Below are 26,541 nucleotides of genomic sequence, written 5' to 3' on the forward strand. Positions count from 1 at the left end.
AAAAAACTTATTAAGAGGAAATTTACATCCTTGGGCTGCTTGTCACCAAATGGTGATTCTTAACAAATAATTATGTCTTGTGGGTCAAGTGGGTCAATATGTGTTTTTAAATTTTATTTTATGTATTTGTATTTTGAGGGTGTCACTACTGTTACTCAGGTTGGAGTGCAGTGACACCATCATAGCTCACTGCAGCCTCCACCTCCCTGGGCTCAGAGGATTCTCCCCACTCAGCCTCCCGAGTAACATAGGTGTGTGCCGCCATGCTGGGCTGATTTTTCTTTTCTTTCTTTCTTTCTTTTTTGTTTTGCAGAGATGGAGTCTGGCTGTATTGCTCAAGCTTGGTCTCAAACTCCTGAGCTCCAGCATTCCACCCCGCCTCATCCTCCAAAGTACAGGGATTGCAGGGGTGAGCCACCCTGCCTGGCAATATGTTTTTTAAATGAATAAATTAATTCTTCACCTTCAAATCTCCTCTCAGACCAATTTTTTTCTCTACCAACCTTGCTTTGATGATTATATTTCAAATATACCAACTCCTTTAGGTTAAGGCATTGAAGAATGGGTTGTCTAGGAGAGGATATCACCTGTTTTTAACTTTCATTAACATTTTAAGATGCAATAGTCCAACAGACCAGTGAAGCAGTTACTCCACGCATTTCTAAGAACAGAAGAGGTATATGAGTATGTAAGTGTTGAAGAATAAAAAGAATGGCTGCATATCTGCAGTAGCCAATGTGACATGTGAAGAATGTTTAGTGGAGAATAGAAAAGTTATTTCTTCCAAGAATTGTTAAGAGGGCTTCACAACATCCCTTAAAATGTTAGAATATTCTAATGTCAGTTATACCAGTAACCTGGTCTGAAGATGATATTGAGAATATGCTGAGAGTAATAATGATATTAATAAAAATGCTTATTATTTTAAGTAATGATATTTTGTGATCTCTTGTTAATCAGCAATTGATTACCAGAACAAGATTGTTGTAAGAATTAAAAGGATATTATTGAAAAGAAAGCCAAACAGTGAGATTTTCTTTGAAAGCTTATGGAAATTCACTGCAGCAAGATGGGTCATATTCATGAGATAAAAGAGTTTATGAGTCAGTAAGACTTGACTTGTAACTTGTCAAATATTTTTGAAATAAATAATGTGTTATACAGATAGGGAGTTGGTTCACCTGGCATATGAAAAAATAAAACAAAGAATCTATGAGGTACATTATGGCAGAAAAATCTAGCAATATCGGGTTCCAAGTTTTTTCCTTTCTGATGACAGATGTTGAAATTGTAGCATCAGTCATTCTTTGCTTGGTGTCACTAAGCATCTTGTTTAAATCAACCTTCCACTTACTCTGAATTCAAGTCAAGTAATCAACATTGGGTTGGTGCAAAAGTAATTACAGTTTTTGCCATTACTTTGAAAGGCAAAAGACGCAATTACTTACAATTACTTTTGCCCTAACCTAATATTTCAATTCTAATTTGACTTCCGATATAATTTTACAAGAAGGGGATGCTTTAGCTAGAGATCCCCCCCTTGGCAGTTGTATTTCTTGTTGTAATTAATAAGATGGCTTTTTGTTTGTTTGTACAGAAGTCTCTTGAATAGAGTTTCTGTGAATTATAATTCCCAAGTTTGACAGAATTTGACACCCTGACGAGATTGAGTTTTTGAATTGACAAGGCTGAGCAAGAGAGTTAGGCCTGCAATGGCTTCCCAAGGTTGTTGCCACTTGGATGACTTCTCCTGTTCTCTAGCTTCTGGAGGGGACACAGTGTGATGAGTACCTGGTAATAAGCATGGCATGGGGTGGTGGTGTGCTGCAGATGTTAGTTCCTTCCCATTCCAAAGTGTTTCTCCAATAGCTTGTATGAGGATGAGGGAAAGAAAATAATGCACTTGAGAAGAAGCAAAGTAGGGAGAAAAAGGAGACCTATTTGTTGCAAGCAAATTTTACTGACATAGTAAGCTCTGAAAGAAATCTGTCATGAGTATTGATCAGGTGTAATGGTTAATTTTAGGTGTCAACTTAACTGGGTCATGGGGTGCCCAGGCATTTGATCAGATATTATTCTGGGTATATCAATGAGGGTGTTTTTGGATGCATGAGATTAATATTTAAACTGATAGACTGAAAAAGGCAAATTGTCCTCCATGATGTGGATGGGCCCACATGGTTTGAGCCGTTGAAGACCTGAAGCGGACAAAGGCTCATCTTCCCATGAATTAAAGGAAGCTTTTTCTGCCTGAGTGCCTTTGAGAGGGGACATTTTTTTTCCTGCTTTTGGTCCCTCACTGAAACATTGGCTTGCCCTGAGTCTCAAGCCTGCCAGCCTGAGCCCTGGAACCATTAGCTCTCCTGGGTTTCCAGCTTGCTGACTTCAGATCTTGGGATTTGTCAGCTTTATACTCACGTGAGCCATTTCCATATAATATATCATATTTCCATACCTCCTATTGGTTCTGTTTCTCTAGAGAACCCAGACTAATACATCAGATGCCTTTGTAATATGTCATATTACCAGGAAATTTTACTTTTGCAAATGAATCACATCTTTAATGTACTCACTGGCAAGGCAAATTCTTTCCATCTAGATTTTTGTGACCCAGGGTGAATGTGTTTCCTATTTTTTTCCTTTCATAAGGATACATCTCACTAACACTTTTCCAATTCATCTTCAGTAACTGAATTAAAGAATTTGGTGTACTCTTATGACACAGATGCCTGTGGTTCATCTCATCTGGTTTGTTTTGTTTGTGATGCTGCCACATTTCCTTTCCCTTAACAGGCTCTTCCCTCCAGTCCCCAGACTAAACCTTGGACCATCTCTCCACTGGCCCACAGCTACAAAGTCAACAGCTCCACAACTTGCAAGTCTTGCCAAAGTGTTTTAAAGGATGATTTATTAAAGGAAAACCTAAATTAGCAATTGGATATATTCCACTATAATAACTTAAGACCATGCATTAATTCTACAACGACTTACTGAGCACCAGTAGGCCAGGCTGGGTAAACAAAGGGAAAATAAGCAGACTTTTTCCTTGAAGAGGGGAGGTAGGAAAACAGATATGAAGACTAAGAGGAAAAGAAAAGTACCCGATATTCATTGACCATCTAGACTTTACCAGGCACTCTGTGAGGGGCTTTCCAATGAATCTTTATAACAGCTCTCTAAGGGAGATACTATTATCTCTCATTTATGTATGAGGAACCAAGGCTCAGGGAGGTTCTCCAGTTAGGAGCATAGAAATTATAGCTAGCATTCACTGAGCCTCAGTGACAGAGTGGAGTTAAAACCCTGGTCTGTCTGCTTTTTCGCTCTTCTTTCCACTTCACCTTGCCGCTCTGCTCTAGACCTTCACTGCCCAATGTGATGGCCACTAGCCACGTGTGATTATCCAGCACGTGAGATGTGGCCACTTCAAACTGATAAGTGCTATAAGCACAAAATACTAACAAGATTTCAAAAACATACTATGCATAAAACATAAAATATCTCTAATAATTTTTATATTGATTACATGTAGGAATAATAACACTTAAGATATACTGGTGTGTTAGGGCTCTCCAGAGAAGTGGAGCTAATAGGAGATTATAATTAAATGTTATATATTTAATTTATATATGTAATAGGATATATACACATGCACACATGTATATACATCTGTGTATGCACACATGTACACATATGTGTATATATACATATATGTATATACACTATATATGTATGTATATGTAAATGCACGTGTTATGTATATGTAAACACATATATGTGCTATATACTTATGTATATGTAAACACACATGTATATATACATAATATATGTGTGTGTATATGTAGGTATATATACATGTGTATATGCATAATATCCTGTTACGTATATACTACACACACACACACACACACAGAGAGAGAATGAGAGAGACAGAGGAGAAAGGAATTTATTTTAAGGAATTGGCTCATGTAATTATGGAGGCTGGCAACTCTGATATTTGTAGACTGTGTCAGCAGCCTGGCAGTTAAGGTAAGAGTTGATGTTGCAGTTTTGAGTCAGAAATCCACAGGGCAGACTAGGCAGGCTGGTAACTCAGGCAGTGTTATGAACTGACTTGTGTCTCTCCCCCACATTCATATGTTGAAGTTCTAACTCCCAGTGAAATTGTATTTGGAGACAGAGCCTTTAAAGAGGCAATTAAGATTAAATGGGACTGCAAGTGTGGGGGGCTAATACAATAGAACACCAGGGATGTTCTTGAACAGAGAAAAGGCCTTGTCTGCAAGCCAAAAAAAAAAAAAAAAAAGGGCCATGGAAGAAACCAAACCTGCCAATACCTTGATCTTGAACTTCCAGTTTCCAAAACTGTGAGAAAATACATTTCTGTTGTTTAAACCACTCAGTCTGTGCTGTTTTGTTGTGGAAGCCTGATATGGTTTGGCTCTGTGTCTTCACTCGAATCTCATCTTGAATTGTAATCCCCATCTTGAATTGTAATCCCCACATGTTGAGGGAGGGACCTGGTGGGAAGTGATTGGATCATGGGGGCAGTTTTCCCCATGCCATTCTCGTGGTAGTGAGTGAGTTCTCACTAGATCTGATGGTTTAAAAGTGTTTGGCAGTTCCCCCCACCTCTCTCTCCTGTTGCCTTGTGAAGAAGGTGCTTGCTTCCCTTTTGCCTTCCACCATAATTGTAAGTTTCCTGTGGCCTCCCTAACCATGCAGAACTGTGAGTCAATTAAGCCTCTTTCCTTCATAAATTTCCTAGTTTCCGGTAGTTTTTTATAGCAGTGTGAAAATGGACTAATATAGGAAATTGGTACTGGGAGTTGAGGCATTGCTATAAAGATACTTGAAAATGTAGAAGAGACTTTCGAATTGGGTAATGGGCAGAGGTTGGAAGAGTTTGGAAGGCTCAGAAGAAGACAGGAAGATGTGGGAAAGGTTGACACTTCCTAGAGACTTGTTGAATGATTTTTAACAAACATTATAGTAATATGAACAATAAAACTCAGGCTGAGGAGGTCTCAGATGGAGATGAAGAAATTGTTAGAAGCTGAAATAAAGATCACTCTTGCTATGCTTTAGCAAAGAGACTGGCAGCATTTTATCCCTGCCCTAGAGTTCTGTAGGACTTTGAACTTGAGAGAGATAGTTTAGGGTATCTGGCAGAAGAAATGTCTAAACAGTAAAGCATTGAAGATGCTTATTCTGGCTTTTTCTGAATGCATACAGTCATATGTGTTAATGTAGAGATGATCTGAAATCAGAATTTATGCTTAAAAGGGAAGCAGATCATAAAATCTTGGAAAATTTGCAGCCTATCCATGTGGTAGAAGAGAAAAACCCACTTTCTGGGGAGAAATTCAATCCAGCTGCAGAATTTTCCATAAGTAGCAAGGGGCTGAGAGTTAATAGCCAGGACAATGGGGAAAATGTCTCCGGGGCATGTCAGAGATCTTTGCAGCATCTTCTCCCATTACAGGACCAGAGGCAGAGGAGGGAAAAATGATTTCGTGGGCCAGGCCCAGGACCCTGCTGCTCTGGGTAGTCTTGGGACATGGTAACCTGCATTCCAGCCTCTCCAACTCCAGCCATACCTAAAAGGGGCCAAGGTACAGCTCAGGCTGTGGCTTCAGAGTGCAAGCCCCAAGCCTTGGCAGCTTCCATGTGGTGTTGGGTCTGTATGTACACAGAAGACAAAGGCTGAGCTTTGGGAACCTCTGCCTAGATTTCAGAGAATGTGTGGAAACACCTGGATGTCCAGACAGAAGTTTGCTGCACAGGCAGAGCCCTCATGGAGAACCTCTACTAGGACAATGTAGAGGGGAAATGTGGGGTTGGAGCCCCCATACAGAGTTCCCACTGGGGCACTGCCTAATAGAGCTATAACAAGAGGGCCACCATCCTCTAGACCCCAGAAAGGTAGATCCACTGACAGCTTGCACCGTGCTCCTAGAAAAGCCACAAGCACTTAATACCAGCCCGTGAAAGCAGCTGTGGGGGGGGGGTGTATCCTGCATAGCCACAGGGCTGGAGCTACCCAAGGTTCTGGGAGCCCACTTCTTGCATCAGCATGCCCTGGATGTGAGACATGGACTCAAAGATTATTTTGAAGCTTCAAGATTTAATGAATGCCCTGCTGGGTTTTGGACATGCATGGGGCCTATGGCCCCTTTGTTTTGGCATTTGGAACAGGAATGACTGTACCCCCATTGTATCTTGGAAGTAACTAACTTGCTTTTGACTTTACAGGCTCCTACATGGAAGGGACTTGCCTTGTCTCAGATGAGACTTTGGACTTGGACTTTTGGGTTAATGCTGGAATGAGTTAAGACTTTCGGAAACTGTTGGGAAGGCATGATTGGTTTTGAATTTGAAAAGGACATGAGATTTTGGAGGGGCCAGTGGTGGAATAATATGGTTTTCCTCTGTGTCCCCACCCAAATCTCATCTTAAATTGTAATTTCTCTGTGTTGAGGGAGAGACCTGTGGGAGGGATTGAATCATGGAGGCAGTTTCCCCATGCTGTTTTCACGATAGTGAATGAGTTCTCACTAGATCTGATGGTTTAAAAGTGTTTGGCAGTCCCCCACACCTGCTCTTCTGCTACGTTGTGAAGAAGGTGCTTGCTTCCCCTTCACCCTCTGCTATGATTGTAAGTTTCCTGAGGCCTCCCCAGCCATGTGAACTGTGAGTCAGTTAAACCTATTTCCTTTATAAATAAACCCGTCTTAGGCAGTTGTTTATAGCAGTGTGAAAATGGACTAATACAGAACCCTAGCAAAGATAATATGGGTAAATTTTTTATGCTACAGTCTTTTTTTTTTTTTTTTTAAAAATAGGATCTCACTCTTGCCCAGGCTGAGTGTAGTGGCACAATCATGACTCACTACAGCCTCAACCTACCAGGCTCAAGTGATCCTCCCACCTCAGCCTCCTGAATGGCAACAACAGGCATGTGACACCATGCCTGGCTAATTTAAAACTTTTTTTTTTTTAGAGATGGGAGTGTCTCACTGTGTTACCCAGCCTGGTCTTGAACTTCTGGGCTTAAGTGATCCTCCTACCTCATCCTCTCAAAGTGTTTGGATTACAGGCATGAGCCACCACACCAACCTCTATGTTACGGTCTTAGTTCTTAAGGCCTTCAACTGATTAGATGTGGCCCACCCATGATATGGAGTGTAATCTACTATACTGATTTAATTGTTAATCACATCTAAACAATATTTTATTGCATATATATATATTTATTGCAATATTCTAGACTTTTGTTCAACCAAGCAACTGGGCACAATAGGGTAGTCAGGTTGGCACATAAAACCAACCATCACAATTGGGTTCAATAAAGTGTAGCTTTAAAATTATTTTCACCTGTTCCATTTAATTTTTGAAAATGTGGCTACTAGAACATTCAAAATTATGTATGTGGCTCACATTTATAACTCACATTTTATTTCTATCGGACAGTGATGCTCTAGACATTTATGAAAACAAATGTGTTCCAAGGGAGTATGAAGGAATTATGGTAAAATATGCTTGAGGCAATTGGTGAAGGCTTTGCAGAGATGGTAAGATGATGAAAGCACAAATCCTTGCATCAGAATGCCTAGATTTGAATCTCTGCTCTGCCACTTCACTGTGATGCAGGACAAGAAACTTAACCTCTCTGTGCCTTGTTTTCCTCATCTGTAAAATGGGGTAGTAATTAAATCTTCTGCATGGGATTGTGGTAAGGGTTAAATGATTTCAAGCATTTAAGCATTTAGAATAGTATCTGAGGCAGTAAATCTCTATAAATATTAAAGAAGGTCATGACTGACCAAAAACTGGACAGTTGAAGGGCTGGACAGTTCCCTAAGGGATTATTGAAAAGGGATGAATTTCACAGGGAGGGAACATCTAACTCTCTTCTTTGGGCTTCCCTTTCTGTCTTACCACAGGAAGATCAGCAGTAGTCTCAATATGTTCTGTGGCTAAGAGTTCAATCACTTGCACTGAGTTTTTGCCTCAGTTGGTGAATAACCAACATGTGTCTGGCAAAGTGCTTGGCATCCCTTTTACTCCTCATTTTACCTGATCTCAGCAGCGCCCATCCCTGCAGGGCACAGACTCCTTTTTTAATATGTTGCTTTTATTTCTTAAAATCTGTGTAAATGGAGCCAGAGAGGAGAGAGAGGAAGGGGTGAAAACACTGAAGATGAGAAAATGGAAGACTAAAAGATATTTGCAAGACATTTGTTGGTCATACAGCAATTTGATTGTTTAAACAAACTTGGCATTGAGAGTTATACAGTTCATTTACTCAAAGAAGACTTCAGATTTTGCATTCCACTCCTTTGGGGACTAGTTGAGACACTAACATCCAAATATTACAAAATAAAATGAACTGAAGCATGAAATTAATATTTAGCATACAGATTTAACAATTTTACTATTTAATAATAGTAGTTGATTTTTAAAGCCTACTGCTGACCAAAAATAATGCAGATTATGTATTGTAGGCCACCTACTTACTTCTCAAAAAATCCTGAGAGGTACTTAAATGCTTACCCTTATTTTTACAGTAGGACCTGCAGCTTAACAAAATTAAGTAACTGTTCAAGTTTATACAAAGAGTACATAGCTAAGTCAGGAATTTCAACTGAATACATTGAGCCCCCATATTATAACACTTCAGCTTACAAAATATAGTCTCTGCAACTATCAACTTCAAAATGCATGTATTAATTCATCAAATGTTTACTCAGCACCTTCTTGTAAAGGCACCATCCTGGGCAGCATGTCCATTTGATAGTGTTTCCTTCTAAAACTGACATTTTTGAAAGTTAATCGCTTTAGAACTAAAGTGCAATTTGAATTATCACTGAATCCTCAGATGAGTTTTAATTGCTGTTATTTTAATTCAAGGTGAATTAATCCAAATGAAAAATGTCCCAGGCATTCTACAAAATTTTTGCGCTTAATATTCAATTTTTTTTAAATCAGAAAGGATAATGTAACCTTAGTAGGTTGTATGTGTAACAACAGTTTATTCACTTCTCCTATGTTATCAGTTTTGTTTACATATAGCCACTCATAATACCTTCTTATGATCCTTTGTATTCCTTTAGTGTTGGTCAAAATGTCTTCTTTTTCATCTCTGATTTTATTTATTTGAGTCTTTTCAATTTTATCTTAGTTATTCTAGATAAATGTTAGTTAATTTTGTTTATCTTTTCAAAAAATAACTGTTTCATTGATCTTATAAATTATTTAAAAATCTTTATTTCATTTATTTCTGTTCTAAGCTTTATTACTTCACTCTTTCTACTAATATTGGTTTTAATTTGTTCGTATTTTTATAAAAGTGAGTTACCTTTAGTTGAAATTTCCAGTGAAAACTTAGAAATTGATCAATACCAAATTGATTTTTGTTTTTATTTCTGCCAGTAGATTGAAGTCTATCAAAGATTAAAAAATATTTATCCAAAGTTCAAAGGCTTAGCCTATGTTTGGTGATTATCTTACACTTTGTGCTCATAAACTATTTGGATTCTAAGCTTTCAATTGCATTTACACAAAGCATGTCAATGGATCGCTTCATTGTCTGGGTGTTTGTCCTTCTTGTTTGATTCTTCTTTTTCTATGGAATGGAAGGTATGCCAAAGGGAAGCTCCTACCTAGTCCCATTCCTCTCCTAATTGTTGAAAATATTCTACCCTTAAGAAGTATGAACACCAGTAAATCTATAAGCATGGTAAGTGTGACTATTTTCTTTTCTAAAATTTTGTGCTTTTCTACTATTTAAACTTATCATTTAGATTCGAGGGTACACGTGCAGGTTTGTTTTATAGGGAAACTCTCATGTCATGGGGGTTTGTTGTACAGATAATTTCATCACCTAGATACTAGGCCTAGTACCCAATAGTTATTTTTTTCTCCTCCTCTCCTTTTTCCCATCCTCCACCCTGAAGTAGGCCCTAGTGTCTGTTGTTCACTTCTTTGAGTTCATGAGTTCTCATCATTTAGCTCCCACTTATTATTATTTTTTTAAATTATACTTTAAGTTCTAGGGTACATATGCATAATGTGCAGGTTTGTTACATATGTATACATGTGCCATGTTGGTTTGCTGCACGCATTAATTCGTCATTTACATTAGGTATTTCTCCTAATGCTATCCCTCCCCACTCCCCCAACCCCATGGCAGGCCCCAGTGTGTGATGTTCCCCCACCATGTCCAGGTATTCTCGTTGCTCAATTCCCACCTATGAATGAGAACATGCAGTGTTTGGTTTTCTGTCCTTGTGATAGTTTGCTCAGAATGATGGTTTCCAGCTTCCTCCATGTCCCTACAAAGGACATGAACTCATCCTTTTTTATGGCTGCATAGTATTCCATGGTATATATGTGCCACATTTTCTATTTATTTATTTATTTGAGCCAGAGTCTCGTTTTGTCGCCCAGGCTGGAGTGCAGTGGCGTGACCGGCTCACTGCAAGCTCTGCCTCCCGGGTTCATGCCATTCTTCTGCCTCAGGCTCCTGAGTAGCTGGGACTACAGGCACCCACCACCACGCCTGGGTAATTTTTTTCTTTTTAGTAGAGATGGGGTTTCAACATGTTAGCTAGGATGGTCTTGATCTCCTGACCTCGTGATCCACCTGCCTTAGCCTCCCAAAGTGCTGGGATTACTGGTGTGAGCCACCATGCCCGGCCTATGTGCCACATTTTCTTAATCCAGTCTATCATTGATGGACATTTGGGTTGGTTCCAAGTCTTTGCTATTGTGAATAGTGCCACAGTGAACGTATGTGTGCATATGTCTCTATAGTAGCATGATTTATACTCCTTTGGGTATGTACCCAGTAATGGGATCGCTCGGTCAAGTAGTATTTCTAGTTCTAGATACTTGAGGAATCGCCACACTGTCTTCCACAATGATTGAACTAGTTTACAGTCCCACCAACAGTGTAAAAGTGTTCCTATTTCTGCACATCCTCTCCAGCACCTGTTGTTTCCTGACTTTTTAATGATCGCCATTCTAACTGGTGTGAGATGGTATCTCATTGTGGTTTTGATTTTCATTTCTCTGATGACCAGTGATGATGAGCATTTTTTCATGTGTATGTTGGCTGCATAAATGTCTGTCCTGAATGGTATTGCCTAGGTTTTCTTCTAGGGTTTTTATGGTTTTATGTCTAGCATTTAAGTCTTTAATCCATCTTGAATTAATTTTTGTATAACATGTAAGGAAGGGATCTAGTTTCAGCTTTCTACATATGGCTAGCCAGTTTCCCCAGCACCATTTATTACATAGGGAATCCTTTCCCCATTTCTTGTTTTTGTCAGGTTTGTCAAAGATCAGATGGTTGTAGATGTGTGGCGTTATTTCTGAGGCCTCTGTTCTGTTCCATTGGTCTATATCTCTGTTTTGGTACTAGTACCATGCTGTTTTGGTTACTGTAGCCTTGTAATATCATTTGAAGTCAGGTAGCATGATGCCTCCAGCTTTGTTCTTTTTGTTTAGGATTTTCTTGGCAATGTGGGCTCTTTTTTGATTCTGTATGAACTTTAAAGTCATTTTTTCCAATTCTGTGAAGAAAGTCATTGGTAGCTTGATGGGGATGGCATTGAATCTATAAATTACCTTGGGCAGTATGGCCATTTTCACGATATTGATTCTTCCCATCCATGAGCTTGGAATGTTCTTCCATTTGTTTGTGTCCTCTTTTGTTTTGTTGAGCAGTGGTTTCTAGTTCTCCTTGAAGAGGTCCTTCACATCCCTTGTAAGTTGTATTACTAGGTATTTTATTCTCTTTGTAGCAATTGTGAATGAGATTTCACTCATGATTTGGCTCTCTGTTTATCTGTTATTGGTGTTTAGGAAGGCTTATGATTTTCGCACATTGCTTTTGTATCCTGAGACTTTGCTGAAGTTGTTTATCATTAGCTCCCACTTATAAGTGAGAACATGTGGCATTTGGTTTTCTGTTCTCGCGTTAGTTTGCCTAGGATAATAGCCTCCAGCTCCATCTATGTTCTGCAAGAGACATTATCTCATTCTCTTTTATAGCTGCATAGTAGTCCATGGTGTGTGTGTACCACATTTTCTTTATCTAATCTGTCATTGTTGGGCATTTTGGTTGATTCCGTATCTTTGCTATTGTGAATGGTGCTGCAGTGAATATTCACATGCATGTGTCTTTATGGTAGAATGATTTATATTCCTCTGGGTATATACCCAGTAATGGAATTGCTGGGTCAACAATGGTTCTGCTTTTAGCTCTTTGAGAAACCACCATGCTGCTTTCCACAATGTTTGAGCTAATTTACGTTACTGCCAAAGTGCTCCATTTTCTTCACATCCTTGCCAGCATCTGTAATTTTTTAACTTTTTTATAATAACCATTCTGACTGGTGTGAGACAATATCCATTGTGGTTTTAATTTGCATTTCTCTAATGATCAGTGATAATGAGCTTTTTAAAATATGCTTTTGGGCTGTATGTATGTCTTTTTTAGAAAAGTATCTGTTTATGCATTTTGTCCACTTTTCAATGGGATTGTTTTCTTTTTTCTATAAATTTGTTTAAGTTCCTTATGGATGATGGATATTAGACCTTTGTCAGATGCATAGTTTGTAAATATTTTCTCCCTTTCTGTAGGTTGTCTGTTTACTCTGTTGATAGGTTTTTTTTTTTGTTTTTTGTTTTTTTGGCTGTACAGAAGCTCTTAAGTTTCATTAGATCCCATTTGTTAATTTTTGCTTTTGTTACAATTGCTTTTGCTGTCTTTGTCATCAAATCTTTACCCATTCCTGTGTCCAGGATGGTATTGCTAAGTTGTCTAGGGATTTTATAGTTTTGGGTTCTACATGTAAGTCTTTAATATATCTTGAGTTGATTTGTATATATGATGTAAAAAAGGGATCCAGTATCAATTTTCTATGTATGGCTAGCCAGTTATCCCAGCACCATTTATTTAATAGGGAATGCTTTCCCCATTGCTTGTTTTTGTCAGCTTTGTCAAAGATCAGATGGTCATAGGTGTGTGGACTTGTTTCTGGGCTCACTGTTCTGTTCCGTTGGTCTATGTGTCTGTTTTTGCACCTGTACCATACTGTTTTGGTACCTGTACCATACTGTTTTGGTTATTGTAGCCCCGTAGTATAGTTTGGAGTTGGGTAACGTGATGCCTCCAGTTTTGTTCTTTTTGTTTAGGATTGCCTTGTCCATTTGGGCTCTCTTTTGGTTCCATACAAATTTTAAAATAGTTTTTTTTTTTTTTTTTTTTTTTTTTTTTTTAGTTCTGTGAAGAATGTCGCTGGTAGTTTGATAGGAATGGCATTGAATCTGTAAATTTCTTTGGGCAGTATGGCCATTTTAATGATAATGATTCTTCCTGTCCATGAGCATGGGATGTTTTTGTATTTTTTTTGTGTGTGTCATCACTGATTTCTTTGAGCAGCACTTTGGAATTCCCATTGTAGAGATCTTTCACCTCCATGGTTTGCTGTATTCCTAGATATTTTATTCTTTTTATGGTAACTGTGAATGGGATTGAATTCCTGATTTGGCTCTCAGCTAGGCTGTTGTTGGTGTATAGAAATGCTAGTGATTTTTGTACATTGATTTTATATCCTGCAACATTGCTGAAGTTGTTTATCATCTGAAGGAGCTTTTGGGCCGAGACTATGGGGTTTTCTAGAAATAGAAGCATGTCATCTGCAAAAAGGGATACTTTTAATTCTTCTCTTCCTATTTAAATACACTTTATTTCTTTCTCTTGCCTGGTTGTTCTGGGCAGAGCTTCCAATGCTATGTTGAACAGGATTGGTGAGGGAGGGCATTCTTGTGTTGTGCCAGTTTTCCAGGGGAATGCTTTCAGCTTTTCCCTATTTGGTATGCTGTTGTTTGTGGATTTGTTATAGGTAACTCTTATTATTTTGATGTCTGTTCCTTCAATATTTAGTCAATCAAGAGTTTTTAACATGAAGAGATGTTGAATTTTATCAAAAACGTTTCCTGCATCTATTGAGATAATCATGTTTTTTCCTTTAGTTCTGTTTATGTGATGAATTAGATTTATTGGTTTGTGTACATTGAACCAACTTTGCATCCCAAGGATAAAGTTTACTTGATTATGGTAGATTAGCTTTTTGATGTGCTGCTGCATTTTGTTTACAAGTATTTTGTTGAGGATTTTTGCATCAATGTTCATCAAGGATATTGGCCTGAAGTTTTCCTTTTTCATTGTGTCTCTTCCAGGTTTTGGTATCAGGATGATGATGCTAGCCTCATAGAATGAGTTAGGGAGGAGTCCCCTTTCTTCAATTTTTGGTAATAGTTTCAGTAGGAATGGTACCAGTTCTCTTTGTACATCTGGTAGAATTCTACTGTGAATCCATCTTGTCCTTTTTTTTTTTCTTCTTGGTAGGCTATTTATTACTCATTCAGTTTCAGAGGTCATTGTTGGTCTGTGCAGGGAATCAATTTCTTTCTGGCTCAGCCTTGGGAGGGTGTATGTTTCCAGGGATTTATCCATATCTTCTAGGTTTTCTAGAGAGGTGTGTGTGTGTGTGTGTGTGTGTGTGTGTGTGTGTGTGTAGAGGTGTTTGGAGTAGTTTCTGATGGTTATCTTTATTTCTGAGGGGCCAGTGGTAATATCCCTTTCCTCATTTCTAATTGCGTTTACTTGGATCTATTCTCTTTTTTCTTTATTAGTCTAGCTAGTGCCCTTTCTATGTTAGTAATTTTTTCAGAACACCAATTCCTGGATTCATTGATCTTTTAAGATTTTTTTGGCCTCGATTTCCTTCAGTTTAGCTCTGATTTTTGTTATTTCTTGTCTTCTGCTAGCTTTGGGATTGATTTGCTCTTGCTTCTCTAATTCTTTCAGCTGTGATGTTAGCTTGTTAATTTGAAATCTTTCTAACCTTTTTTTGTGTGTGTGTGTGTTTTATTTATTATTTTCCAATATTTTCTTGGCATTTTTGTCTAGTTTGTCAAATAAACTTCAAATTTTAAGTTTCAAAATAAAAAAAAAGATTCATTTTAGGATTTTAATTGCACTTATTTTATATATATATATATATATATATATATATATATATATATTTTATTTTTTTTTAATATATTACCCTAAGGAAAAACAAAGTTCTTATAATTTTGATGCTAGAAATTAGATGCTAGAAAGCATCTAATATCCCCCTCCTCATTTTTTCAAATGTCTTGCATGAAACTATTTCATTTTATGTGTGTGTTTAGTGCTATAAATTCCCCTCTTAACACTGCCTTAGCTGTATCCCAGATATTCCAGTATGTTGTAGCTTTGTTCTCATTAGTTACAAATAACTTCTTGATATCTGACTTAATTTCATTATTTACCCAAAAGTCATTCAGGAGCATGTTGTTTAATTTCCATGTAATCACATAGTTTTGAGCAATTTTTTTTTTTTTTTAGTCTTGACTTCTATTTTTACTGCACTGTGGTCCAAGAGTGTGTTTGGTATAATTTTTTTTTTTTTTGGCATTTGCTGAGGATTGTTTTATGTCCAACTATGTAGTCAGTTTTAGAGTATGTGCCATGTGGTGATGAGAAGAATGTATATTCTGTTGTTTTGGGGTGGAAAGTTCTGTAGAGGTCTAGCAGATCCATTTGGTCCAACACTGAGTTCAGGTCATGAATATCTTTGTTTATTTTCTGCCTCAGTGATTTGTCTAATACTTTCAGTGGACTCTTGAAGTCTCTATTATTGTATGGGAGTCTAAGTCTCTTTGTATGCCTCTAAGAACTTGCTTTATTAATCTGGATGCCCCTGTGTTGGGTGCACATGTATTTAGGATAGTTAAATTGTTGAATTGAACTCTTTACATTATGTAATGCCCTTCGTTTTTTTTCTTTTTTTCTTTTTTTTTTTTTTAATCCTTGTAGATTTAAAGTCTGTTTTGTCTGAGATTAGGACTTCAACCCCTGATTTCTTCTGATTTCCACTTGCTTGGTAGATTTGCCTCCATTTTTTTATTTTGAGCCTATGGGTGTCATTATATGTGAGACTGGTCTCTTGCAGCATACCATTGAGTTTTGCCTTTTTATCCAGCTTACCATTCTGTGCTGTTTAAATGGAGCCATTTAGCTTGTTTACATTCAAGGTTAGCATTGATATGTGTGGTTTTGATCTTGTCATTGTGTTGTTAGCTGGTTACTATGCTGGTTTGTTTGTATTGTTGCTTTATTGTGTTACTGGTCTGTGTATTTAAGTATTTTTGTATTGGCCAGTAGCAGTCTTTTCTTTCTATATTTAGTGCTTTCAAGATCTCTTGTAAGGTAGGTCTGGTGGTAATAAACTCCCTCAACATTTGCTTACCTGAAAAGGATCTTACTTCCTCTTTGCTTAGGAAGCTTAGTTTGGCTTGATGTGAAGTTCTTGGCTGAAGATTTTTTTCCTTAAAAATGTTTAATATAGGCTCCCAATCTCTTCTTGCTTGTAGGGTTACAGCTGAGAGGTCTGCTGTTATCCTGATGGTGTTCCCTTTTTGCAGGTGACCTGCCCTTTCTCTCTAGCTGTCTTTATCATTTTGTCTTTCATTTCGACTTGGGAAAATCTGGTAATTCTGTGTCTTGGGGATGATCTTGTGTAGAATCTTGCAGGGGTTCTCTGTACTTCCTGAGTTTGACTGTTGGCCTCTCTAGCAAGGTGAGGAAGTTTTCATAGATGATATCCTAAAATATGCTTTTTAAGTTATTTGCTTTCCCCTCATCCCTTTTAGGGATGCCAGTGACTCATATATTTGGCCTCTTTACATGATTCTATATTTCTTGGAGGTTTTGTGTATTTCTTCTCATTCCTTTTTCTTTATTTTTGTCTGACTGTCTTATTTCAGAGAGCCAGGCTTCAAGTTCTAAGATTCTTTCCTCAGCGTAGTCTGTTCTGCTGTTAATATTTGTAATTGTGTTGTGAAATTCTTGTAGTATGTTTCTCAGCTCTGTCAGCTCTGTTAGGTTCTTATATATACTGGTTATGTCATCTTTCAGCTTCTGTATCATTTTATTGTGATTTTTAGTTTCCTTGGATTGGGTTTTGCCACTCTTCTGAATCTCGATGATCTTCATTTCTATTTATATTCTGAATTCTATAATTTCAGCCAGCTCAGCATGGTTAAGAACCCTTGTTGGAGAACTGGTGCAATCATCTGGAGGACATATGACACAATGACCATTTGAGTTACCAGTATTCTTGCATTGGTTATTTCTCATCTCTGCATGTGGGTGTTCCTTTAACTGTAGTGTAGATTGTTATAGTCAATAGACTTCTTTTCTGCATGTTTTCATGGAGCTAAGCCTTTGTGCAGGGTGTTTATTTGTAGCTGACTTTTTGTCTTTGGTTTCACAGAGGAGTATGTTAATGAGGTATTTTTGGTGTTGAAGCCTTGAGGTGTGATTGACCAGGTGGTGCTTAGGTGTATTGGTCAGTTGATGGGCTCTTGCTCAGTCATGTGGCTTCCTTATATTTCCTCACAGTTGCAGCCATGCCCTTCTCAATACTCTGAAAGTGTAGGCTCCTCTCCCACTTGAGTGCTGGCTATAGAGCCCAGCTTGGCACTCCTGTACTGCCCACCACAGCTCTGGGGCAATCTGAGTTTATGTTCCTTCTACAACATGGAGACAGCAGAGGAAGAAATCTTAGTAGTGATTGCAGCCACAGTCTCCTTTTTAAAATGATGAATTTTTTATCATGAATGTTTTTTAGTTTCCTCTTACCTCCCCAGATGCTCTGTCTCTGACTCCTTTGCACATTCAGTCCTTTTCTGGGTCAATCTCAATCTTTGTCTCTCTTCTCTTCACAATGCTCCCCCCACTAGGAAATCTCTTTACACTTTCATGTAAAGCCTGAGTTAATACAGAGACTGCATAGAATTCACAATTTGTCTTTGTAGCCGGTAGGCTTTCCTACTGAGCTCCAGACATGAATAATTAGGTGCCTGCTTGATTCCTCCACTTGTATGTCTCAGAAACATCCCATTTTCAACTTGTCCCAAAAAATATCAATCTCCAAGGCCTCCTATCACATATGTCTTGTTCTTTTTCAGTGTTCCAAACTTGTATCTAGTTCCAAAGTCAGAAACCTTTGAGTTACCTCTTTATCCCTTCCCTTTATTCTCCAAATTCAACCCAACACATCAATACATCATTTTTTTTTCTTATAGTTGATCTAATAAATTCAACAGGATAATAGGATAATAACTTGACTGGGCATAATTAAAAAGAGAATTAGGGAATTTGAAGAAAATACAAGAATGTTTATAGTGTACATAGAGAAATAGAGATTTTTTTTTTTAAGAAGGAAGAGTAAAAGACTTTAAAAGATGAGTAATATATTGAAGAATTTTTTTTTTTTTTTTGAGACAGAGTCTTGCTCTGTTGCCCAGGTTGGAGTACAGTGGCATGTACAGTGGCATGATCTCAGCTCACTGCAACCTCCACCTCCTGGATTCAAGCTTTTCTCATGCCTCAGCCTCCTGAGTAGCTGGGACTACAGGTGCATGCCACCAAGCCCAGCTAACGTTTCTTTTCTTTTTTTTTTTTTTTTAGTACAGATGGAGTTTCACCATGTTGGCCAGGATGGTCTCAATCTCCTGACTTCATGATCCACCTGCCTCAGCCTCCCAAAGTGCTGGGATTACAGGTGTGAGCCACTGCACCAGGCCTTTTTTTTATACTTTAAGTTCTGGGATACATGTGCAGAACGTGCAGGTTTATTACATAGGTATACATGTGCCATGGTGGTTTGCTGCACCTATCAACCTGTCATCTACATTAGGTATTTCTCCTAATGCTATCCCTCACCTAGGCCCCCAACCCCGACAGGCCCCAGTGTGTGATGTTCCCCTCCCTGTGTCCATGTGTTCTCGTTGTTCAACCCCCACTTATGAGTGAGAACATGCGGTGTTTGGTTTTCTGTTCTTGTGTTAGTTTGCTGAGAATGATGGTTTCCAGCTTAATCCATGTTCCTGCAAAGAATATGAACTGATCCTTTTTTATGGCTGCATAGTATTCCATCGTGTATATGTGCCACATTTTCTTTATCCAGTCTATCATCGATGGGCATTTTGGTTGGTTCCAAGTTTTTGCTATTATGAACAGTGCTGCAATAAACATACATGTGCATGTGTCTTTATAGTAGAATGATTTATAATCCTTTGGGTATATACCCAGTAATGGGATGGCTGGGTCAAATGGTATTTCTGGTTCTAGATCCCCAAGGAATCGCCACGCTGTCTTCCACAATGGTTGAACTAATTTACACTCCCACCAACAGTGTGAAAGCGTTCCTATTTCTCCACATCCTTTCCAGCATCTGTTGTTTCCTGACTTTTTAATTATCACCATTCTAACTGGCATGAGACAGTATCTCATTGTGGTTTTGATTTGCATTTCTCTAATGACCAGTGATGGTGAGCTTTTTTTCATATGTTTGTTGGCCACATAAATGTCTTCTTTTGAGAAGTGTCAGTTCATATCCTTTGCCCAATTTTTGATGGGGTTGTTTGTTTTTTTCTTGCAAATTTGCTTAAGTTCCTTGTAGATTCTGGGTATTAGTCCTTTGTCAGATGGATAGATTGAAAAGTTCTCTCCCATTCTACAGGTTGTCTGTTCACTCTGATGATATTTTCTTTTGCTGTGCAGAAGCTGTTTAGTTTAATTAGATCCCATTTGTCAATTTTGGCTTTTGTTGCCTTTGCTTTTGGTATTTTAGTCGTGAAGTCTTTGCCTATGCCTATGTCCTGAATGGTATTGCCTAGGTTTTCTTCTAGGGTTTTTATGGTTTTAGGTCTTATGTTTAAATCCTTAATCCATCTTAAGTTAATTTTTGTATACGTTTTAAGTAAGGGATTCAGTTTTACTTTTCTGCATATGGCTAGCCAGTTTTCCCAACAACATTTATTAAATAGGGAATCCTTTCGCCATTGCTTGTTTTGTCAGATTTGTCAAAGATCAGATGGTTGTAGATGTGTGGCATTATTTCTGAGGCCTTTGTTCTGTTTTGTTGGTCTAAATATCTGTTTTGGTACAGTACCATGTTGTTTTGGTTACTGTAGCCTTGTAGTATAGTTTGAAGTCAGGTAGCATGATGCCTCCAGCTTTGTTCATTTTGCTTAGAATTGTCTTGGCTATACCAGCTCTTTCTTGGTTCCGTATGATATTTAAAGTTTTTTTCTAATTCTGTGAGCAAAGTCAATGGTAGTTTGATGGGGATGGCATTGAATCTATAAATTACTTTGGGCAATATGGCCATTTTTACAATATGGATTCTTCCTATCCATGAATATGGACTGTTTTTCCATTTGTTTGTGTCCTCTCTTATTTCCTTGAGCAGTGGTTTGTAGTTCTCCTTGAATAGGTCCTTCACCTCTCTTTTAAATTGTATTCCTAGGTATTTTATTCTCTTTGTAGCAATTGTGAATGGGAGTTCACTCATGACTTGGCTCCCTGTTTGTCTATTATTGGTGTATAGGAATGCTTGTGATTTTTGCACATTAATTTTGTATTCTGAGACTTTGCTGAAGTTGCTTATTAGCTTAAGGAGATTTAGGACTGAAATGATGGGGTTTTCTAAATATACAATCATGTCATCTGAAAACAGAGACAATCTGACTTCCTCTTTTCCTATTTGAATACCCTTTATTTCGTTCTCTTGCCTGATTGCCCTGGCCAGAACTTCCAGTAGTATGTTGAATAAGAGTGGTGAGAGGACATCCTTGTCTTGTGCTGGTTTTCAAAGGGAATGCCTTCAGCTTTTGTCCATTCAGTATGATATTGTCTGTGGGTTTGTCATAAATCACTCTTATTATTTTGAGATATGTTTTGTCAATACCTAGTTTACTGAGAGTTTTATCATGAAGGGGTGTTGAATTTTATCGAAGGCCTTTTCTGCATCTATTGAGATAATCATGTGGCTTTTGTCATTGGTTCTGTTTATGTAATGGATTACATTTATTGATTTGCATATGTTGAACTAGCCTTGCATCCCAGGGATAAAGCCGACTTGATCATGGTGAATAAGCTTTTTGATGTGCTGCTGGATTCAGTTTGCAGTATTTTATTGAGGATTACTTCATCGATGTTCATCAGGTATACCGGCCTGAAATTTTCCTTTTTTGTTGTGTCTCTGCCAGGTTTTGGTATCAGGACGATGCTGGCCTCATAAAATAAGTTAGGGAGGAGTTGCTCTTTTTCTATTGTTTGGAATAGTTTTAGAAGGAATGGTACCAGCTCCTCTTTGTACCTCTGGCAGAATTTGGCTATGAATCCATCTGGTCCTGGGCCTTTTTTGGTTGGTAGGCTATTAATCACTGCCTAAATTTCAGAACTTGTTATTGGTCTATTCGGGGATTTGACTTCTTCCTGGTTTAGTCTTGGGAGGGTGTATGTGTCCAGGAATTTATACATTTCTTCTAGATTTTCTAGTTTATTTGCATAGGGGTGTTTATAGTATTCTCTGATGTTAGTTTGTATTTCTGTGGGATCAATGGTGATCTTCCCTTTATTATTTTTTATTGTGTCTATTTGATTGTTCCTCTTTTTGTCTTTGTTAGTCTGGCTAGAGGTCTATCTATTTTCTTAATCTTCAAAAAACTAACTCCTGGATTTGTTGATTTTTTGAAGGGTTTTTCATATCACTATCTCCTTCAGTTCTGCTCTGATCTTAGTTATTTATTGTCTTCTGCTAGATTTTAAATTGGTTTGCTCTTGCTTCTCTAGTTCTTTTAATTGTGAGGTTAGGGTGTCAATTTTAGATCTTTCCCACTTTCTCCTGTGGGCATTTAGTGCTATAAATTTCCATCTAAACTCTGCTTTAGCTGTGTTCCAGAGATTCTGGTACATTCTGTCTTTGTTCTCATTGGTTTCAAAGAAATTATTTATTTCTGCCTTAATTTTGTTATTTACCCAGTAGTCATTCAGGAGCACGTTGTTCAGTTTCCATGTCGTTGTGCGGTTTTGAGTGAGTTTCTTTATCCTGAGTTCTAATTTGATTGCACTGTGGTCTGAGAGAGTGTTTGTTATGATTTCTGTTCCTTTGCATTTGCTGAGGAGTGTTTTACTTCCAATTATGTGGTCAATTTTAGAATAAGTGCTATGTGGTGCTGAGAAGAATGTATATTCTGTTGCTTTGGGGTGGAGAGTTCTATAGATGTCTATTAGGTCCACTTGGTTCAGAGCTGAATTCAAGTCCTGGAATTCAGCTTGCTATTTTCTGTCTCGTTGATCTGTCTGATATTGACAGTGGGGTGTTAAAGTCTTCTACTATTATTGTGTGGGAGTCTAGGTCTCTTTATAGATCTCTAAGAACTTGCTTTATGAATCTGGGTACTCCTGTATTCGATGTCTATATATTTAGGATAGTTAGCTCTTCTTGTTGCATTGATCCCTTTACCATTATATAATGCCCTTTTTTTGGTCTTTTTTGATCTTTGTTGGTTTAAAGTCTGTTTCATTAGAGATTAGGATAGCAACCCTTGCCTTTTTTTTCTTTTTGCTTTCCATTTGCTTGGTAAATATTCCTCCCTCTCTTTATTTTGAGCCTATGTTTGTCTTTGCATGTGAGATGGGTCTCCTGAATACAGCACACTGATGGGCTTGACTCTGTATCAAATTTGCAAAACTGTGTCTTTTAATTGGAGCATTCTGCCCATTTACATTTAAGGTTAATATTGTCATGTGTGAATTTGAGCCTGTCATCATGATGCTAGCTCGTTATTTTGCCCATTAGTTGATGCAGTTTCTTTATAGTGTCGATGGTTTTTACAATTTGGTAGGTTTCTACAGTGGCCGGTACTGGTTTTTCCTTTCCATATTTAGTGCTTTTTTCAGGAGCTATTGTGAGGCAGGCCTGGTGGTGATAAAATCTCTCAGCATTTGCTTGTGTGTAAATACTTTTATTTCTCCTTCGCTTATGAAGCTTAGTTTGGCTGGATATGCTATTCTGGGTTAAAAATCTTTTCTTTAAGAATGTTGACTATTGGTCCCCACTCTCTTCTGGCTTGTAGGGTTTCTGCCAAGAGATTCGCTGTTAGTCTGATGGACTTCCCTTTGTGTGTAACCCGACCTTTCTCTCTGGCTGCCCTTAACATTTTTTCCTTTATTTCAGCCTTGGTGAATCTGACGATTTTGTGTCTTGGGGTGCTCTTTCGATGCATATCTTTGTGGTGTTCTCTGTATTTCCTGAATTTGAATGTTGGCCTGTCTTGCTAGGTTGGGGAAGTTCTCCTGGATCCTGAAGAGTGCTTTCCAACTTGGTTCCATTCTCCCTGTCACTTTCAGGTACACCAATCAAACACAGGTTTGGTCTTTTCACATAGTCCCATATTTCTTGGAGGCTTTGTTCGTTGCTTTTCATTCTTTTTTCTCTAATCTTGTCTTCACACTTTATTTCATTAAGTTGATCTTCAATCTTTGATATCCTTTCTTCTGCTTGATTGATTCAGGTGTTGATACTTGTGTATGCTTCACGAAGTTCTCGTGCTGTGTTTTTCAGCTCCATCAGGTCATTTGTGTTCGTCTCTAAATGGGTTATTCTAGTGAGCTATTCCTCTAACCTTTTTTCAAGGTTCTTAGCTTCCTTGCATTGGGTTAGAGCATGCTCCTTTAGCTCAGTGCTGTTTGTTATTACCCACCTTCTGAGCCTACTTCTGTCAATTCATCAAACTCATTCTCCATCCAGTTTTTTCCACTTGCTGGCGAAGAGTTGTGATCCTTTGGAGGAAAAGAGGTGTCCTGGTTTTTGGAATTTTCAGCCTTTTTGTGCTGGTTTTTCCTCATCTTCATGGATTCATCTGTCTTTGTTCTTTGATGTTGGTGACCTTCGGCTGGGGTTTTTGTGTGGACATCTTTTTTGGTGATGTTGATGCTATTCCTTTCTGTTTGTTAGTTTTCCTTCTAACAGTCAGGCCCCTCTGCTGCAGGTCTGCTGGAGTTTACCATTCCAGACCCTGTTTGCCTGGGTATCTCTAGCAGAGGCTGCAAAACAGCCTAGATTGCTGCCTGTTCCTTCCTTCAGAAGCTTCCTCCCAGAGGGTCACCTGCTGGATGCCAGCCAGAGCTCTCCTGTACGAGATGTCTGTCGATCCTTGCTGGGAGGTGTCTCCCAGTCAGGAGGTACGGGAATCAGGGACCCACTTGAGGAGGCAGTCTGTCCCTTAGCAGAGCTTGAGTGCTGTGCTGGGAGATCTGCTGCTCTCTTTGGAACTGGCAGGCAGAAATGTTTAAGTCTGCTGAGGCTGCGCCCATAGCTGCCCCTTCCCCTAGGTGCTCTGTCCCAAGGAGATGGAAGTTTTATCTATTAGCCTCTGACTGGGGCTGCTGCCTTTCTTTCAGATGGCCTGCTCAGAGAGGAGAAATCTAGAGAGTAAGACATCAGTTTTCCAGTACATAATTCAAGGCTGCCATGTCCCTCACCTGGATCAATAGATTAGCTTCCTGCATCCTTTTGACCCTTTTCTAATTTCTTATCTGTACTGTAGCAAGGCTGGCATTTTGAATTTCAAGCCTCATCATATCATTATTCTTTAAAAATATTCAATGGTTTGTCATTTTATTGAGTAAAGTTCAAAAATTATTGTTCCAGAGAATCTAAGGTAAAGTTTTAATTTCTGGACCCTAATTTCTACACCCTCATTTCACATCTGGCTTCTCTTCATTTAGCTACACAGGTCTTTTGTCATCTCCTTGGTCCAATCATATGTTTTCTGGCCATACAATCTGTTCTCTTTACTTGCCCCTCTCTCTCCCACCCCTCATTCTCAAGACACTATTCTCTTTCAGAGAATTTACCATAATTGGGATTTACTCATATAATCCTTTGATTATTGTCTGTGTCCACCTGCCAGATCAGAAATGTGAAGAAGTCTTAAAGGGCTTGTGTTTCTCTTTTCCTTCACTATTGCATCTCTGTTGTATCAAAGTGCTGGCACATAACAGAAGCTCAACAAATGAAGGCATTGTCTCAACTAATGCTTCATATCAACACTACCTCAGAAGTATTTTAATTCCTCAATTTCCATGTACAGCCAGAGAGGTTGATTTGATTCATCAACATACCCAAGACTGTACAGCTAGTAGAAGGAAGAACTTGGAACTGAAAGCAGGTCATGCTGTTTTTACTCCACACTACATTTTAGACCTCCCTGTTTCTTAAGCTTGGGGGTGGATAATAGGAACCATGTGACTCTCCTACTCCACCCCCTCCTTTTTTTGTTATTAAATTGTACTGGAAATTTGGGCTTTCAGTGATTGCATTTTTTTCTGAACATGCATTTTTTTTTTTTAGAAAAATGAACTGACTAGTTTTTTAGAATGAAATGTGATTAAGAAAAAATAATCTCTGATGGACCCATAACCGGGAACTCTGGATATTTTTGATTAAGTGGAAGAAAAATATAGACTTTGGCAATTGAGACAATCTTCATTAATAAATAAAAGGATTGTTCCAGATATGCTACAAAATAAATACATTGAGAAGATGTGAAAAGCAAAATGGTTTAATACACAGACAAAATTTTAGTGTCTCTATTGGTAATAATCAGAGTAAGTTGTTTGATTATACCATTTTAATTTAGCTGGACCACAGAAAATGTTGGTATTTGGCCATTTGGGGCCATGAAACAACATTTTCTTTATTTCCCATCAGCCCATTGAAAAGAGGCTGACTTTGGTTGAATTTGCTGACAAGTGTGTTGGTTCTTCTTTCTTCCCCATTTCTATATGTTTATCCATCTTCCATGTGGAAGCTGTGGACTAGTTGGAGGTAATCTGCTACTTGATCAAAAAGGATAAAGAAGTTCATGAAACTTCAATGACCTGTGTACTTATAACTCTCTTTTAGAGAAAATGGCCTGAAGCAGCATCTTCTTGCAAACTTTTATATGACATTTACTCACATTGAGTGAAAACAATGGGTTCAATGGATTGGACCAGAAATCAGGAGGTAAAGTGTACTAGTGAGAAGCAGATGAGAAATAATGCGAATTAAGAGAGATGATCTCTGTTTCTGATTTTTCAGTTCCCAATATATTTATAAGAGGTCTGGGTGTATTTTATTTTTCACTTGTGAATATCTATGAAGTTGTCCTTTATAGTCTTCCAGTAAAAATATTTTTATTTGCCCTCATTTGGGAAAACTTTTTTCATCACTGAATAAACCCTGACCAGCACAATAATTAAATGGGGGTAATGTCATGTATATAATATAAACTCTAAAGATAACGAAATACATCTACTTAAAAAGAAAAATGTTCTTTCTCTTGTGAAACCTAGGTTTCAGAATGGAAGTATATTTTATACTGGCCAATTGGACTGGCTGTGAAAGACCAGCAACCAAGCAAAAGTAGATGTTGCTTTAATGAGGTATAAACTATATCTTGTTAAATAGGTCTTATCTTAGACAAGTAGTATAAATGTGTACCCAAACATCATTCATTTGCAATACAGAGGCATTTAGAACTCATTCACATGGATTTTTCCTTTTATTTTTGGAAAAGGTTAAGCTTCTGCTGTGT

General features: G+C 38.1%; 1 protein-coding gene across 9 annotated transcripts in view; it reads left to right on the plus strand.

Annotated features, from left to right (window-relative positions):
• Positions 1-26,541, plus strand: part of MRPL39 (mitochondrial ribosomal protein L39) — a 239,861-nt gene that overhangs the window by 151,878 nt on the left and 61,442 nt on the right. For 6 of the 9 annotated variants that reach the window (XM_077995880.1, XM_077995875.1, XM_077995882.1 and 3 more), the window contains one exon: positions 314-470. The exons of the other annotated variants lie outside the window; for them this stretch is intronic. Coding sequence is in view for 4 of the 6 variants with exons in the window: in XM_077995875.1 (XP_077852001.1) it covers positions 314-442 (129 nt within the window). In the remaining 2 variants the exon portion in view is untranslated. Of the gene's footprint in view, positions 1-313; positions 471-26,541 lie in introns of those variants that run through there. 9 annotated transcript variants of the gene reach the window in all.

This window comes from Macaca mulatta, chromosome 3 (genome assembly GCF_049350105.2).
Source record: "Macaca mulatta isolate MMU2019108-1 chromosome 3, T2T-MMU8v2.0, whole genome shotgun sequence".
NCBI lineage: Eukaryota > Metazoa > Chordata > Mammalia > Primates > Cercopithecidae > Macaca > Macaca mulatta.